This window comes from Lampetra fluviatilis, chromosome 63 (assembly GCF_964198595.1).
Source record: "Lampetra fluviatilis chromosome 63, kcLamFluv1.1, whole genome shotgun sequence".
Taxonomy (NCBI): Eukaryota; Metazoa; Chordata; class Hyperoartia; order Petromyzontiformes; family Petromyzontidae; genus Lampetra; species Lampetra fluviatilis.
This window is the reverse complement of record NC_136337.1, coordinates 673,441-689,467: the sequence shown is the minus strand read 5'-3', so window position 1 is coordinate 689,467 and position 16,027 is coordinate 673,441. Positions and strand designations below refer to the sequence as shown.

At 53.1% G+C, this 16,027-nt stretch overlaps 1 protein-coding gene across 3 annotated transcripts in view; it reads left to right on the top strand.

Moving 5' to 3' along the window:
* The window catches only part of TANGO6 (transport and golgi organization 6 homolog), a 229,088-nt gene that overhangs the window by 16,328 nt on the left and 196,733 nt on the right, over positions 1-16,027 (top strand). For 2 of the 3 annotated variants that reach the window (XM_078881921.1, XM_078881922.1), the window contains exons 6-9: positions 143-257; positions 870-1,006; positions 7,097-7,256; positions 12,184-12,278. In XM_078881921.1, the coding sequence (XP_078738047.1) occupies positions 143-257; positions 870-1,006; positions 7,097-7,256; positions 12,184-12,278 (507 nt within the window). The remainder of the gene's footprint in view (positions 1-142; positions 258-869; positions 1,007-7,096; positions 7,257-12,183; positions 12,279-16,027) is intronic. The other variant, XM_078881923.1, reaches the window with a different exon arrangement.

The following is a 16,027-nucleotide window of genomic DNA, read 5'->3' as shown; positions in this document are numbered from 1 at the left end:
TTATTCTGCCGCTGCTGATGATGTTGATAATGCTGATAATGATGATTCTGCTGCTTCTGCTGCTGCTGATGATGCTTCTCCCACTATTGCTGATGACGGCATTCTGACGGCGACTATAAAATGCCGCGATGGGCATTTGCAGGGAGGGCGAGCCCCCAAGTGGCTGCACAGCACCTGCAGCCGGCTCCTCACCGACGCGATGCTCCAACCGCGCGGGGTGCTGGCGGTGGTGGGCGGCGTGATGGAGGGGGCCTGCGGTACGTTCGCCACCACCAACAACAACGACGACGACAACAGCCGCTGTTCGCGCCACTAAGCGGCGGTGACGTCACCACGGCGCTCGTGCCAGGCTAGGTGCACGTTGAGGCCACGTGAATTGTGGAACGCCCGCTGGCCTGGAGGTCACGGGACAGACCCTGCAGGTGCCGTGGGTCGACTGGCTGAGATGACTGAGAGGACGTTCACTGCTCGCCCCCCCACCCATTCACACGTGTGGCGCTTTTCCTCCGGGCGCTCTGGTTTCCTCCCACGTGTGAACGCTCATTAATTGGCCGAAAGCATCTTCATGTACAGCGGACCACAGAGCTCGGGCAGTTTTTGGCGCTGGCTCGCCGCACGGCTGCTGCCTTCCGGCACCTCCGAGTCGTTCTCACTCTCTCCGAGGGCAAGCGAAATCGGCAGAGGCGCAGCGTTGCAATTTGATACTTATTATTATTATGAGTACGATGATGATGATGGTCGTGGTGGTGATCTACTTCAGCTTTGCACTGCCCGATCCGGAGACCTGACCGTTGCTTGCGCCACGCTGGCAGTCGCTACGCGACGGGGGAGTCGCTCGCTCGCTCACCGTGCCCTCGGTGCCGTCGCAGCAGCATCCGGGATGGCAGGCTGTGCGGATGCGGCGGCAGCGGACTGGCGGAAGTGCGAAGCGGTCGCCCGAATCCTGGCGTCCTGCGGCGGCCGATCGTCCTCGCCGGAGGCGCACTACCGCATCGTGTGCCCACAGGTGAGACTACGCGTTCACGCCAGCGCCATCCTACCGAGGGATTTTTTTTCCTACTGAGAAAAACGAAAAAAAAATAATGGGAGCGAACGCTTCGTCTCGGGGTTAAAAAATAAATAAATAAAGCGGCGGCCACTCGGCACTTTCGTCCAAACGATTTCTCGGGTCGGAGGTCAGAGGCCGCCGGTGCAACGAGCTTTTTTGTCGCCGCCAATTAGGGGGGTCGTCGTGACACAGCTCCAGTAACGAGTGCGGGCAAGGGAATCGCTTGCACGTGGGCCAGCGGTGGCCGCGGGGATGCGGGGGGGGGGCGGCCCGGGAGGCGGTTTTGTAAAAATGAGCGCTCCCGTGTGCGCGCGCACGAACGCGAGCGAGCGCGTGAATTCGTAACGGTTGAGTATTACCACATGCAGAGTGCACGGAAGAACCGTGGGCCTTGTGGCCTGCGATGGTCTGGGTCGGTTCGGAAATTTAAATCGTCGCAGGAGAGTTGCTCACCCTTCCATCGGTTTTGCCGTGTTTTTTTGTTGTTGCTTGTATGTTCCTGCGGCTACGCGTGCTTGAGTGAACACGTGTGTGTGTGTGCGTGCGTGCGTGTGTCTTTGTGCGTCATGCACAAGTGTTCATACTTAATTAGCAGGGAGCGGTTGGCGCAATGTTTAGCACACATGCCCCCCCCACCCAGCCACCCTGAGTTCGATTCAAGTGCATTGTACGTCACACACGGGGCGAATCGAAGCCGTGTCGATTCTCACGCTCGCGGTGCGATGCTCGTACCTGGGGGGCTTAGGGAACCGATGCTAATTGACGGAGGTGGACATTTAGTCAAGACGCCTTGCAGGTGTGGGTAATGATGAGCCTGATCGTAAAGTGACTGTCTGCTTGGGCTTAGCATGTCAACCAATCAAGGCGCTGCAATGGAGATAGCGAGACAGTGGTCGGAGAAGAATGCTCGTACCAACTGGCGCAGGTGAATAATCGGCATTGATATTGGATCAATCGCTAGGAGAGTGAGCGGGACTCCCCCCCGCACAGCGGACGGACAGACAGACGGAGTGAATGGCATGGCCATGATGCTGGCACACGACGGACGGACCGAGTGAATGCGCAGAGACTCCCCACTCGCTTCAGAGAGATTTTCTCATGAAATGCCGAACTCATTTGAACTTGACTCTTTAGTCCGCGCCGAGATGTCGGTGGTGCATCGGGTTTCATGCGCTCGTGTTCCTCGCCTAAACCTTACTTTCTAAAATTATAGATAATTACCGTTCCGAATGATACCCCATGCGTGCCACGTGGAAGGTTTTGTTGATTTATTTCGGCTTAGTTACCCAGGGGAGCCTCAGTGAGTCTCAAGACTTTTTTTAAGGAGGGTCCTGCCTTTCACAGTCGGTTTGCGATGCTGCTGCTGCAGTTTATTGGCAGGTAATTATTGAGGACTGGGATGTTGTCTTGGCCCTTTACCAGAAAGGCGAGAACCCAGAGGAAACTTTACTCACTCACACCCTGCAGAACAGGGGGAGATCACACAAACTTCACTCACTCACTCCCTGCAGAACAGGGGGAGAACACACAAACTCTACTCACTCACACGCTGCAGAACAGGGGGGAGATCACACACATTTTACTCACTCACTTCCTGCAGAACAGGGGGAGCTCACACAAACTCTACTCACCTCACCCTGCAGAACAGGGGGAGATCACACAAATTCTACTCACTCACACCCTGCAGAACAGGGGGAGATCACACAAACTCTACTCACACCCTGCAGAACAGGGGGAGATCACACAAACTCTACTCACTCTTCCTCTGCAGAACAGGGGAAGAACACACAAACTCTACTCACTCACACCCTGCAGAACAGGGGGAGAACACACAAACTCTACTCACTCTCACCCTGCAGAACAGGGGGAGATCACACGAACTCTAATTACTCACACCCTGCAGAACAGGGGGAGATCACACAAACTCTACTCAATGACACCCTGCAGAACAGTGGGAGATCACACAAACTCTACTCACTCTCACCCTGCAGAACAGGGGGAGATCATCCAAACTCTACTCACACCCTGCAGAACAGGGGGAGATCACACAAACTCTACTCACTCACACGCTGCAGAACAGGGGGGAGATCACACAAATTCTACTCACTCACTCCCTGCAGAACAGGGGGAGATCACACAAACTCTACTCACACGATGCAGAACAGGGGGAGATCACAAACTCTACTCACACCCTGCAGAACAGGGGGAGATCACGCAAACTCTACTCACTCACACCCTGCAGAACAGGGGGAGATCACACAAACTCTACTCACTCACACCCTGCAGAACAGGGGGAGAATCACACACACGCTCCTCACTCACACTCTGCAGTACAGGGGGAGAACACACAAACTCTACTCACCCTGCAGAACAGGGGGAAAACACACAAACTCTAATCACTCACACCCTGCAGAACAGGAGGAGATCACACGAACTCTACTCACTCACACCCTGCAGAACAGGGGGAGACTCACACACTCTACTCACTCACACCCTGCAGATCAGGGGGAGATCACACAAACTCTACTCACTCACATCCTGCAGAACAGGGGGAGACTCACACACTCTACTCACTCACACTCTGCAGAACAGGGGGAGATCACACAAACTCTACTCACTCACACCCTGCAGAACAGGGGGAGAATCACACACACTCTCCTCACTCACACTCTGCAGAACAATGAGAGAACACACAAACTCTACTCACTCACACCCTGCAGAACAGGGGGAGAACACACAAACTCTACTCACTCACACCCTGCAGAACAGGGGGAGAATCACACAAACTCTACTCACTCTCACCCTGCAGAACAGGATGAGATCACACAAACTCTACTCACTCACACCCTGCAGAACAGGGGGAGAACACACAAACTCTACTCACTCACACATTGCAGAACAGGGGGAGAACACACAAACTCTACTCACTCACACATTGCAGAACAGGGGGAGAACACACAAACTCTACTCACTCACACATTGCAGAACAGGGGGAGAACACACAAACTCTACTCACTCACACATTGCAGAACAGGGGGAGAACACACAAACTCTACTCACTCACACCCTGCAGAACTGGGGGAGAACACACAAACTCCACTCACTCTCACCCTGCAGAACAAGGGGAGATCACACAAACTCTACTCACTCACACCCTGCAGAACAGGGGGAGAACACACAAACTCTACTCACACCCTGCAGAACAGGGGGAGATCACACAAACTCTACTCACTCACACCCTGCAGAACGGGGGGAGATCATCCAAACTCTACTCACTCACACCCTGCAGAACAGGGTGGGGGTGGTGGGGTTTTAACGTGCTATTATATTCTTTTCCATGCTCGCAATGATTTCAGGCACTGAATGCCAATGTTGGGAACTGCTCGCCACGACGGGGTAAACCGGTGGACTCGGAGAAAAATCCACTCGGCCATGGGGAGAACACGCAAACTACAAATATACAGCGGACGTCAGGGTCGGGATCGAACCTACGACCTCCAGCATACCGTGCGAGGGAGTTAACGTCTCCTAGCCACTGCGGTGGCCTGGCATGCCAACCATTTGGGCGCAGCGTTCGTGAAGAGAGGAATTGCCCGCACGCCTCCACGGGGGCGGGCAAACTTAGACGTGCGAGCCAATCGGGAGAGAGTTCATCCGTAATGGAGGTTTTCTCTGCTGGGTTAGATCTCGTAAATATATAAACGTTTAACACGTAGGCTTTCGTGACCAATATCCATAATCTGGCTGTCGCCTGATGAAGCTGGTTGTAATTACTGGCGGAACGTCGTACTCAGATTGTAAATGTTGTGGCTTGGCTCTCCAACACACCTGTGTGCTGTACTAGTGTAGTGGTGATACGCGCTGGTAGTACGGATCGTGGGGTAGCGCGTGGTGATTGGCTGTGTGTTGGTGACGCGCGCTGACGGTGAGGGATCGTAGGTCAGCGCGGGGTCATGGGTTATGTGATGGTGATTGGCTGTGTGTTGGTGACGCGCGCTGACAGTGATGGATCGTGTGGCAGCGCGTGGTGATTGGTTATGTGCGCTGACACGAGAAGGGATCGTGGGGCAGCGCGTGATGATTGGTCGGCTAGGGTGGGTGCTCACATCGCGGTCCGCATAGGCTCCGTCTCCTTGGAGCGGAGGGCTATATAAGGCGGTGCGCGCGGGCGCTCGGGGAGAAGTTGGTGACCAGTGAAGACGGAAGACGGAGGAGGAAGAGATAGGGCCCTGAGACACCTAGTCCCGCTGTCCTTGTAAGGACCGGGGCCCTGTGTGGCTCAGAGGCGGGACCTTGGGACCCGGGGGCCGGACGTCCGTGTGAGGACCGGGCCGCGGGACCCAGTGGTCGTGATTAGGGGTCGGCACGGTTTGGCTCAAACCACCAAACCGCGGTTTGAACCGAACCAAATCGGTTTGGTTTGGCTCTGTTTGAACTGGTTCGGTTTGGTTTGGGGCTACGAAAACGGACTCGGTTTGGCTCGGACAGGGTGGAACCGGCTCAAACTAGTTTGGTTCAAGCCAACTTAAGAGGTTTGGTTTAGCTTAGTTTGGTTTGGTTTTGGTTTGGTTTGGTTCAGTCGTCGCTGGTTTGGTTTGGATTGCTCAATTTGAAACCAGTTTGAGTCGGTTCAAACCGTGCCGACCCCTAGTCGTGATCCGTACCCAAGCTGGGGTGGGTCTAGAGGTTCCCCGGATGCTACGGGGCTAGAATGCCCGAGTGTGTGTAGCCGGGTGGAACGTGTAGCGTGAGCTGTAGTTACCACCCGTGTCAGGTGGAACGTGTAGCGTGAGCTGTAGTTACCACCCGTGTCAGGTGGAACGTGTAGCGTGAGCTGTAGTTACCACCCGTGTCAGGTGGAACGTGTAGCGTGAGCTGTAGTAACAACACGTGTTATTGTGACAACCCAAGTGTGAATAAAGTGTGCTACCCGTCAAGTGGTTTCCCGCCGTAGTTTACTATACTTCACTAGTATACTACACTACACACTACACTGTACACTACACTATACACTACTATACCACTACACTACTATACACTACACTATACACTACACTACTATACACTACACACTACACTACACACTGCTGTACTAGTGACGAATTGGCCACGTTCTGTTTACGTGACAACCCTTACTAGTTGGCTGTGTCGGGTGGTTGCGGGTTTTACTGACACTTTTATATATTTACGCGATCTAACCCCCCAAAAACCTCTATTATGGAAAATATATAAACGTGTCGTTAAACCCGCCACCAATTAGTAAGCTTGTGTGTCACGTGCACAAAACGTGGCCAATTCGTTACTAGTACAGCAACACACCGGTGTGTTGCTGTGTGTTGCTGTACTACAACATTTACTATCTGAGTGCGATTTTCTGGGGGGGCAGGTGGGTGGGGGGACATACAGTGGCCCACGTGGGGCTCGCCCGCCCGAGTCGGGAATCGCACCTTGTCCCTTGCCGCTTGGTGGAGCTGCCCACAGCGCCGCACGTTCCCCCGCGCCCTTCGGCGACGGCTGACCCCTCCGATTTAAATTGCTTCTCGGCTCAGGTTGCCGCTGTCGTCGTCGTCGTGTTCACGTTCAGTGTCTGTTCCCCCAACAACCCTCTATCCCCCGCCGCCCTTCCCCCCCGCCCCGCCACTTTTACCTTGAAGCAACGGGCTTGTTAAACAACGTGGCGCTTGCGTCTGTGTGTGTGTGTGCGTGCATGTGGGGAGCGGTGGGGTAGCGGTCAGCACTACCGCTGCGCTACGAACCCGGTGACCCGGGTTCGATTCCCTCTCACGGCCAACACCAGTGACGATTATCTGAACCGGTGCCGGGCCTCCCCTAGGTCGACTCGGCCTTAAATGAGTACCCTGGCGCGGTGGGTAAACATTGCCACTGGGGAGACGAAGGTGGCCGGGCGTGGTGCTGGCCACCCACCCCCTCGTGTGACGTTCCGGCCTTCGTAGGTGCTCGCTAGCAGCACCTGCCCCAACCGTCTGTGAAGACGATGCGGGGGATCTTTGTGCGCGTGCGTTCACGTGCGTTCACGTGCGTTCACAGGTGCTGGAGCTGCTGCACATCGAGGACCGGCAGACGGCCCGACAGTTTCAGCGCGTCGCCACGGCGACGGCGGTCACCATGGCGAGGGAGCATCCGGCGCTCGCCCACCGCTACCTCTTGTCTCCGATGCTGGCGCCGTTGGCACGCTGCACCTGCGCCGGTGAGCTTCGGGCCAGGACACAAACAAACAAAAATACAAAGATCCCCCGCGTAGCCTGTAAAAGGCTGCTGTTGGGGCAAGTGCCGCCGTGAGCGAGTAGCGCCTGTGAAGGCCGGCACGGCACACGAGGGGGTGGGTGGGTGGCCAGCACCACGCCCGGCCGCCTTTGTCTCCCCATTGATGATGTTTACACATCGCACCGGGTACTGATTTGAGGCTGAGTCGACCGAGGGGAGGCCCAGGAGTGGTTCTGCTAATCGTCACCGGTGTTGGCCATGAGCGGGAATCGAATTCGGATCGCCGGGTTCCTAGCGCTAACCGCTACACCACCGCTCCCCACACACAGACACACACGCACAGACACACACACAGACACACACAGACACACACACAGACACACACACAGACACACACACAGACACACACAGACACACACACAGACACACACACAGACACACACACAGACACACACACACAGACACACACACAGAAACACACAGACACAAACAGACACACAGACACACAGACACACACAGACAACAACAACCGCCATTCGCCACTAAGTGGCGGTGACGTCACCACGACGCTTGTGCCAGGCCAAGTGCACCTTGAGGCCACGTGAAGTGTCGAACGCCCGCTGGCAGGAGGTCACGGGGCAGACCCAGCAGGTGCCACGGGTCGACTGACCGAGATGACTGGCTGATGCACCACCTGTGCCCCCTACTGTACCAACTTGCTGTGCTTTAGCCACCCGGCGCTCCGCTCGTTGTTGTGAGCGTCGCTCCTCCGCCCTCCATTGTTGTTGGAGGGCGACTGCCTCCAACTGCCCAGTAGCGTCCTTCACGAGCCTCCTCCACTGAGGCCGATCTTGACACCGCTGGTACCAGTCATCGGCAAGTCCACTCAGCTCCACGTCCTCCTGTACCACATCACTCCATCTCTTCTCTAGCCCGTGCCGCGCCCGTTTAGCCCCCTCGATCCGGCCGAACAAAAGCTGTTTAGGCATGCGATAGCTGGGCATGCGGGCTACATGACCCAGCCAACGCAGCCTTGCCTGCTGGAGGAGCTCACCGATGGGACTTTGCCCAGATCTTTCAAGGATTTGTGAGCTCCTCACACAATCCAGCCTGGTTAAACCCAGTATGGATCGTAGGCAGGCCAGCCTAAATGTTTCCAACCGGCGAAGATGCTCCATTAGGGGGGTCCACGTTTCGCAAGCGTAGAGAAGGGAGGGAATGACCGTGGCCGAGAAAACCTGAAGCTTCGTGCGGAGCGACAGACCAGGTAGCTTCCACACAGCGTTACGCAACCGATGAAAAGATATTGCCGCTCGACTGATTCGGAGTGAGACCTCTGCTGATAAACTGGAGCCGGTCATAAGCACACTGCCCAGGTATGGGAAACTCCACTCTCTCCACAATTTCCCCATCACCGATTGGGAGTTGTGGGGGTGGAGTGTCCGATGGTACAAAATACCCAGGCAGGTGCTTAGTTTTGGTGGGGCTGATGGTAAGGTCCCACCTCTTAGTGGCACGCTCCAGTCTCAGCAGCAGCGTCTCCAACTCCTCTTCTGAATGAGCAGCTATTACCAAATCATCGGCATACATAACGTGGTGGACCAATAGGGAGCCATCCCTTGATCGCACCCGGGCGTCGATCAGCCTCCCATTATATCTGTACCAAATGGAAATTCCCCCGGTACAGCTATTGAAGGCTTCACGAACTACGCAGTTGAAATAGATGTTAAATAATGTGGGAGCCAGAGGACATCCTTGTCGCACCCCAAGGTATACAGGGAAAGGCTCCGACTCCCGGCCACGTAGTTTTACCCGGGCCCGCTCACCATCATGAAGGTCCTTAATGATCGTGAGCAGAGGGTCAGTGACTCCGAAAGCACGAAGAACAACCCAGAGCCCAGGCCTACTGATGGTATCATAGGCCTTGACCAGGTCAATAAAGCAGAGATGTAGGTCTTGTTGGAATTCCCTATACCTCTGCTGTAGCAGACGGACAGAAAATATGGCATCTGTACAGGACACAGACACACACACAGACACACACACAGACACACACACAGACACACACACACACAGACACACACAGACACACACAGACACACACACACGTGCATGAACTTGGTAAGTAAGCGTGCCGCGTGCTTCGTCGTCAGCGTGACTGTGGAGGGAGGCCGCTGCCCGCGGTTGTAGCGGTCACGGCGTCGAGATTTCCATCGGTGCGAGTTTCTTAAATCCTTCCCACTCCTCGCTAGAAGATGGGGGGCTCTCTAGAGGCTGGGGGGCTCTAGAGGGTGGGGGGCTCTAGAAGGTGGGGGGCCTTCTCGAGCTCCGTCTGCTGGATGCTTCTCTGCCAGCAGTGGCTCGAGCGAGACAGCTGCAGCGCTGCGCCTTCACCGCTCGCTGCCGCCGTGCCGACGCCGCGGCTGCGGCAAAACGAGCCGGCGATTGACGTGTGGCGCGTGACATCGGCGGCGTGGAAATCGCGAGATCTGCGAGGTTGGGGGAGGGGTGGGGGGGCTCTCGCGCGGGGGTCGAGCGTTTGGGGGGGTGGGGGTGCGCGCGCCAAATCGGAGCGGGAAGATTTGCGCGCCCCCCAATCTGCTCCTCGTTGCCGAGCGTCGTGAGCCGCGGGCGAGCGAGCCTCTGATCGTGACCGCCAGCGCTCGGGAGTTTCCGTTCACATGTCACTCACCCCGGCAGAGCAGGCCGGGGTTTCGCGAGGCCACCGCGCGCGCGGTTTTTGTTTACCGCGTCCAAGCGGAGTAACTTGCCGCTCGCAACATTCGTCCAAGGGCAACCGGCGCGCCGCACGGTGCCCCCCGCGGGGTTACGGGCCGCACCTGCCCAGCTGTGCGACGAGTCAACGTCTTCTCGTTCATCTTTCCTCATTCGTGTGGGAACCGGGGGGGAGTCTGCTGCCTTCCTGCCGCCCCTTCTCCACTCACTCCTCTCCACGTCCACCCCACAGTCCGTCATAGCCCTGCTCCCCCCCCCCCAATACTCCTCGTGTCTCCCTCCTCTTTCCCCTCCTCCTCTCCACTGTCTCTCCTCTTCTTTGCCATTTCTCCATTCACGTGGAGGTCTGCTGCCTTTTACTGTTCCTCTTCCTTCACTTTTCTCCTGGGCCATTATCTCCAATTCCACAGTTCTGCTCCCTCCCTTCCTCCCTTTGCAACCACCACAGTCCATTTCATAGACATATAAAGTCGTAGTATATAGTGTACGCTGTACGCTATACACTACACTAAACACTACATTATACACTACACCATACACTACACCGTACACTACACTATACACAACACTCTACACGACACAATACACTACACCACTATACACTACACTATATACTACACAAAACACTACGATACATTACACTGTACACTACTATCCACTGCACTACTATACACTACACTATTATACACTACTGTACACTACACTACTCTGATGTACACTACTTGAGCATATTGGCACTACAAGACAGAGAGGAGAGAGTGGAAACAAATGACGGAATGTGCAGTGGACACTTACTTACTATGGGCTCTCTGCCCACGGATCATGGTGGTGGTGATGATGATGGATGTCCTGGTGCCAGGAAGCTGTCGACTTGCCGGTTCAACCGGGATATGTAGTTCGCAACGCAAGACAGGGCAATGCCATCGTTGCGCGTAGCTAAATGCGGCCGGAATGCGTTTTTCAATCAAGCAAATAAATAATGGCCGCCTGGCATCAGGCAAACGTCAGCCCGTGCATGGAAGTGAAGTTTACCGGTGTATATATATGTTCAACATACATACACCGATGTTGAGATTTCTTTTACGCCGTACGTAACCACACCGTGCTAATCCGAGGTGCGGGGAAAGGACGATAACAGTATACGGGGTGGCCCATGCGTCTGGAATCACGGGGAAGAATAACTAACTCGTGTTGATGTTGCTTCTGCAGGCCCAAGATGTCTCTGAGTAAGGAAGAACGAGTCCAGATAATTCTACTCGTGGGAAATTGTTGGAGTCAGTCGCTGTTGAATTTAACGGACTGCATCCAGACCGTGTGCCAATAACACAGAGCTGTGTTTTTCAACGGTTTTACTTAACTTTCGGTAAAGTCACATAGGTATAAAATACTGCTTTCCCACCTGATGATGGACGCTTGTGTTGCGCCAGAAACGTCGTGATTTATTTACTTTTTTTCCTACGTAACTTTACCGAAAGGACCAAAGAGTATGGATTCCCGCAGTCACGAAAGCTTCAAATCAAGATTTACTTCACTTGTTTCCTGTGATTCCAGATTCGCGGGACACCCTGTGTAGGCTGTCGTTGGGATAAGCGTGAATGTTTTAACACGGATGCTTTTGCGATCAATATTATCCATGGGAGGGTTTTTTTTGGTTCGATCGAAACAGTAGGAGGATTTCTCCCCAACTGTATAGCTGTCGCCTGATGACGCTGGTTGTAATTACCGGCGAAACGTCACGGCTACTCGAATTGTAAGTGCTGCAGCGGGTTTACTTTCCGACAGAAAACCGGTGTGCTGAACCAGTAACGAATTTGCACGTTTTGTTTACGTGGCACAAGCCTTGCTAATTGGCTGTGTCGGTCGGGTGGTGGCGGGTTTAACGACACCAGATTTACATGATCTAACTCAAAATAAAAACCCCATCTAATTATGGAAAGCCATGAACGTTTCGTTATTTTGGTTGCCGGCCTCTGTCCTGGGTGAACAGGCATGAGTGATTATAACAAAAATAATAACAATACTAATAATGCGCAGGACGCGGTTTATCCGCCCGCGTTATTTTTCGAGGGCACACCGAGCGGCCGCCGAATCTCTTGCGAAGGAGGCTCGCCGCAACCACCACCGACGCGTTCCTCCTTTCTCAAGCTGCGCCTTCTCTCCGTGCTCCGTGGCAGATGCCGTCGCGGCCGCGGCCGAGGCCGCGCCTGGCACTGGTGCTGCCCTGGTGGAGGAAGCCGAGCTGAGCCGCTGCGTGGAAGACATCAACAAGGTGACGGGAGGGGTTAGGATGCCAGCGGTCGCGAGTTCAGGTCGCGCATCGGGGTCGTGACCCCTATTCAAGATTTTGTTCATTTGTAACGACGTCCGGTTTAGCCTTTGCAGCGTCGGTGCGTCAGCTCTTCCCGTCAGTCTCGAATAAACTAGTGACGAGTACTCGGCATACCCCATCCCTAATATACTTACTGACTGGTAGAGGCCTACCCCATCCCTCATCAACTAGTGACTAATACTAGACCTACCCCATCCCTAATCAAGGAGTGACCACTACTTCACCCTACCCCATCCAGAATAAAATCTGCTTTATTTACAGACCTATAGACAAATCATCGTTCAGCATTGTACACCTTTGATAGAAGGTTTGCTTTGATTGGCTCCAGAAAATTCTGCCACCCCCATTCCGTCACCTGCCCAGGTTGCCGTAATCGCTCGCGGTCAGTGCGTTGCCGGTGACAACTGCGCTGATTGTTTCCCCGAGTTCAATACGGCCTTCCCTGTATCGAAAATCGAAGGGTTTTTGCCCAAACTCAGGCGATAAAAAAGAAATCCACACGTTGAAAACGCGTAGACGCCGCACGGCGTCATCATCGCCTCCCCGTGACGGCGTTGCATCTCGACGCCAACTCAGGCCGGGCAATGGATAAAGGCGCGGCCCTGCAATTTCCAACTCGCCCCTTCAATCAGAAATATCTCAAAAACAATTATAGATAGAACAATGGTTTTGTATGTGCTGTTTAACGCTCCATCAAACAAAAAGAAACGCAATGTTATATTTTGAACGGTTTCTTAATGGCACCACGCACAAACATGTTTATGTGGCACTTAAAATCGAGATTTGGGGGTTTTAAAATGAAAAATCTCTGTGTGCCAGATTAAGGTCTTTATTTATATAGATCATTTAATATATATAGAAACCAAGCACGTGGTTTTCATTCAATCCTAGAGCAGTCCACTTGTCCACGGGGTTCGTCCGAGATGAGCTGTCCGCGTCAATTGGCTACTCCGTGACGTCGCGTAGCAGGAGGCGATTCGCTTCTTTTCTCGGACCGTGACCACTTTCTCTGTGCCAGGCCTTGCGGGCCCTCGGGCTCGCGAATGGGAAGGTCGGCGACTTCAAAATCCTCACCTGGGGTTCGACTCGGCCCATCTTTGCTCCCTCCCGAGGCGGATGATATGAACGCACCGCTCTACGGGGAGGTCAATGGCGGTCGTGTCCCGTGGACAGGCTCGCTCCTCCCCGACATGGGAATGTGGAATTTCCACCACTGGCTCGGCAGGGCTTGTAAACGGGGAACGGAGCACCAATCTCTCGTTGCTCACGTGAGAAGGACAATTACTTTGATGTTACCTATTCTCACGTAGTGGCGGGGGGTTACTTCCTCTCTCTGTCTCTCTGCAACAACGATGCATCACTGGCAATGCCATTGCAATGAACATGAATATAGGGATGCCTCTACGTACGAGCATTCGACTTACGGACTTTGAGATATACGAACAAACGTATCCGTATGTCTAGTTGCCTGTTCGGACCGAGAGTTGTAAGTTCAGCCGCCGCACAATAGATGGCGGTGGTGGCATCTACATCTGTAGAGAGTGAAGAACCAGTGGCATCTGCATAACATGAAGAACCAGTGGCATCTACATCTGAAGAACGTGAAGAACCAGTGGCATCTACATCTGAAGAACGTGAAGAACCAGTGGCATCTACATATGCAGAACGTGAAGAACCAGTGGCATCTACATCTGCATAACATGAAGAACCAGTGGCATCTACATCTGCATAACGTGAAGAACCAGTGGCATCTACATCTGAAGAACGTGAAGAACCAGTGGCATCTACATCTGAAGAACGTGAAGAACCAGTGGCATCTACATCTTACAGAACATGAAGAACCAGTGGCATCTACATCTGCAGCACATGAAGAACCAGTGGCATCTACATCTGCAGAACATGAAGAACCAGTGGCATCTACATCTGCAGAACATGAAGAACCAGTGGCATCTACATCTGCAGAACATGAAGAACCAGTGGCATCTACAACTGCAGAACATGAAGAACCAGTGGCATCTACATCTGCAGAACATGAAGAACCAGTGGCATCTACATCTTACAGAACATGAAGAACCAGTGGCATCTACATCTGCAGAACATGAAGAACCAGTGGCATCTTCAACTGCAGAACATGAAGAACCAGTGGCATCTACATCTGCAGAACGTGAAGAACCAGTGGCATCTACATCTGCATAACATGAAGAACCAGTGGCATCTACATCTGCATAACATGAAGAACCAGTGGCATCTACATCTGCAGAACGTAAAGAACCAGTGGCATCGACATCTGCAGAACACGAAGAACCAATGGGATCTATATTTGCAGAACGTGAAGAACCAGTGGCATCTACATCTGTAGAACATGAAGAACCAGTGGCATCTACATCTGCAGAACCTGAAGAACCAGTGGCATCTACATCTGCATAACATGAAGAACCAGTGGCATCTACATCTGCATAACATGAAGAACCAGTGGAATCTGCATAACATGAAGAACCAGTGGCATCTACATCTGTATAACATGAAGAACCAGTGGCATCTACATATGAAGAACGTGAAGAACCAGTGGCATCTACATCTGAAGAACGTGAAGAACCAGTGGCATCTACATCTTACAGAACATGAATAACCAGTGGCATCTACATCTGTAGAACGTGAAGAACCAGTGGCATCTACATGTGCAAAACGTGAATAACCAGTGGCATCTATATCTGCAAAACGTGAAGAACCAGTCGCATCTACATCTGTAGAGAGTGAAGAACCAGTGGCATCTACATCTGCAAAACGTGAAGAACCAGTGGCATCTAAATCTGTAGAGAGTGAAGAACCAGTGGCATTTACATCTGAAGCACATGAAGAACCAGCGGCATCTACATCTGCAAAACATGAAGAACTAGTGGCATCTGCATCTGTAGAGCGTGAAGAACCAGTGGCATCTACATCTGCAAAACGTGAAGAACCAGTGGCATCTACATCTGTAGAGAGTGAAGAACCAGTGGCATCTACATCTGCAAAACGTGAAGAACCAGTGGCTTTGCATCTGTAGAGAGTGAAGAACCAGTGGCATCTACATCTGCAAAACGTGAAGAACCAGTGGCATCTAAATCTGTAGAGAGTGAAGAACCAGTGGCATTTACATCTGAAGCACATGAAGAACCAGCGGCATCTACATCTGCAAAACATGAAGAACTAGTGGCATCTGCATCTGTAGAGAGTGAAGAACCAGTGGCATCTACATCTGCAAAACGTGAAGAACCAGTGGCATCTACATCTGTAGAGAGTGAAGAACCAGTGGCATCTACATCTGCAAAACGTGAAGAACCAGTGGCTTTACATCTGTAGAGAGTGAAGAACCAGTGGCATCTACATCTGCAGAACGTGAAGAACCAGTGGCATCTACATCTGCAGAACGTGAAGAACCAGTGGCATCTACATCTGCAAAACGTGAAGAACCAGTGGCTTCTACATCTGTAGAGAGTGAAGAACCAGTGGCATCTACATCTGCAGAACGTGAAGAACCAGTGGCATCTACATCTGCAGCACATGAAGAACCAGCGGCATCTACATCTACAGGAGATTATACAGCTTTTAAAGCCATGCCCCTTGTTTAGGGCACACGCCGTACAATGCGTTTGGAAAGCGACGGGAATAAATTTGGACTTACGAACAAATCGACTTACGAACAGACA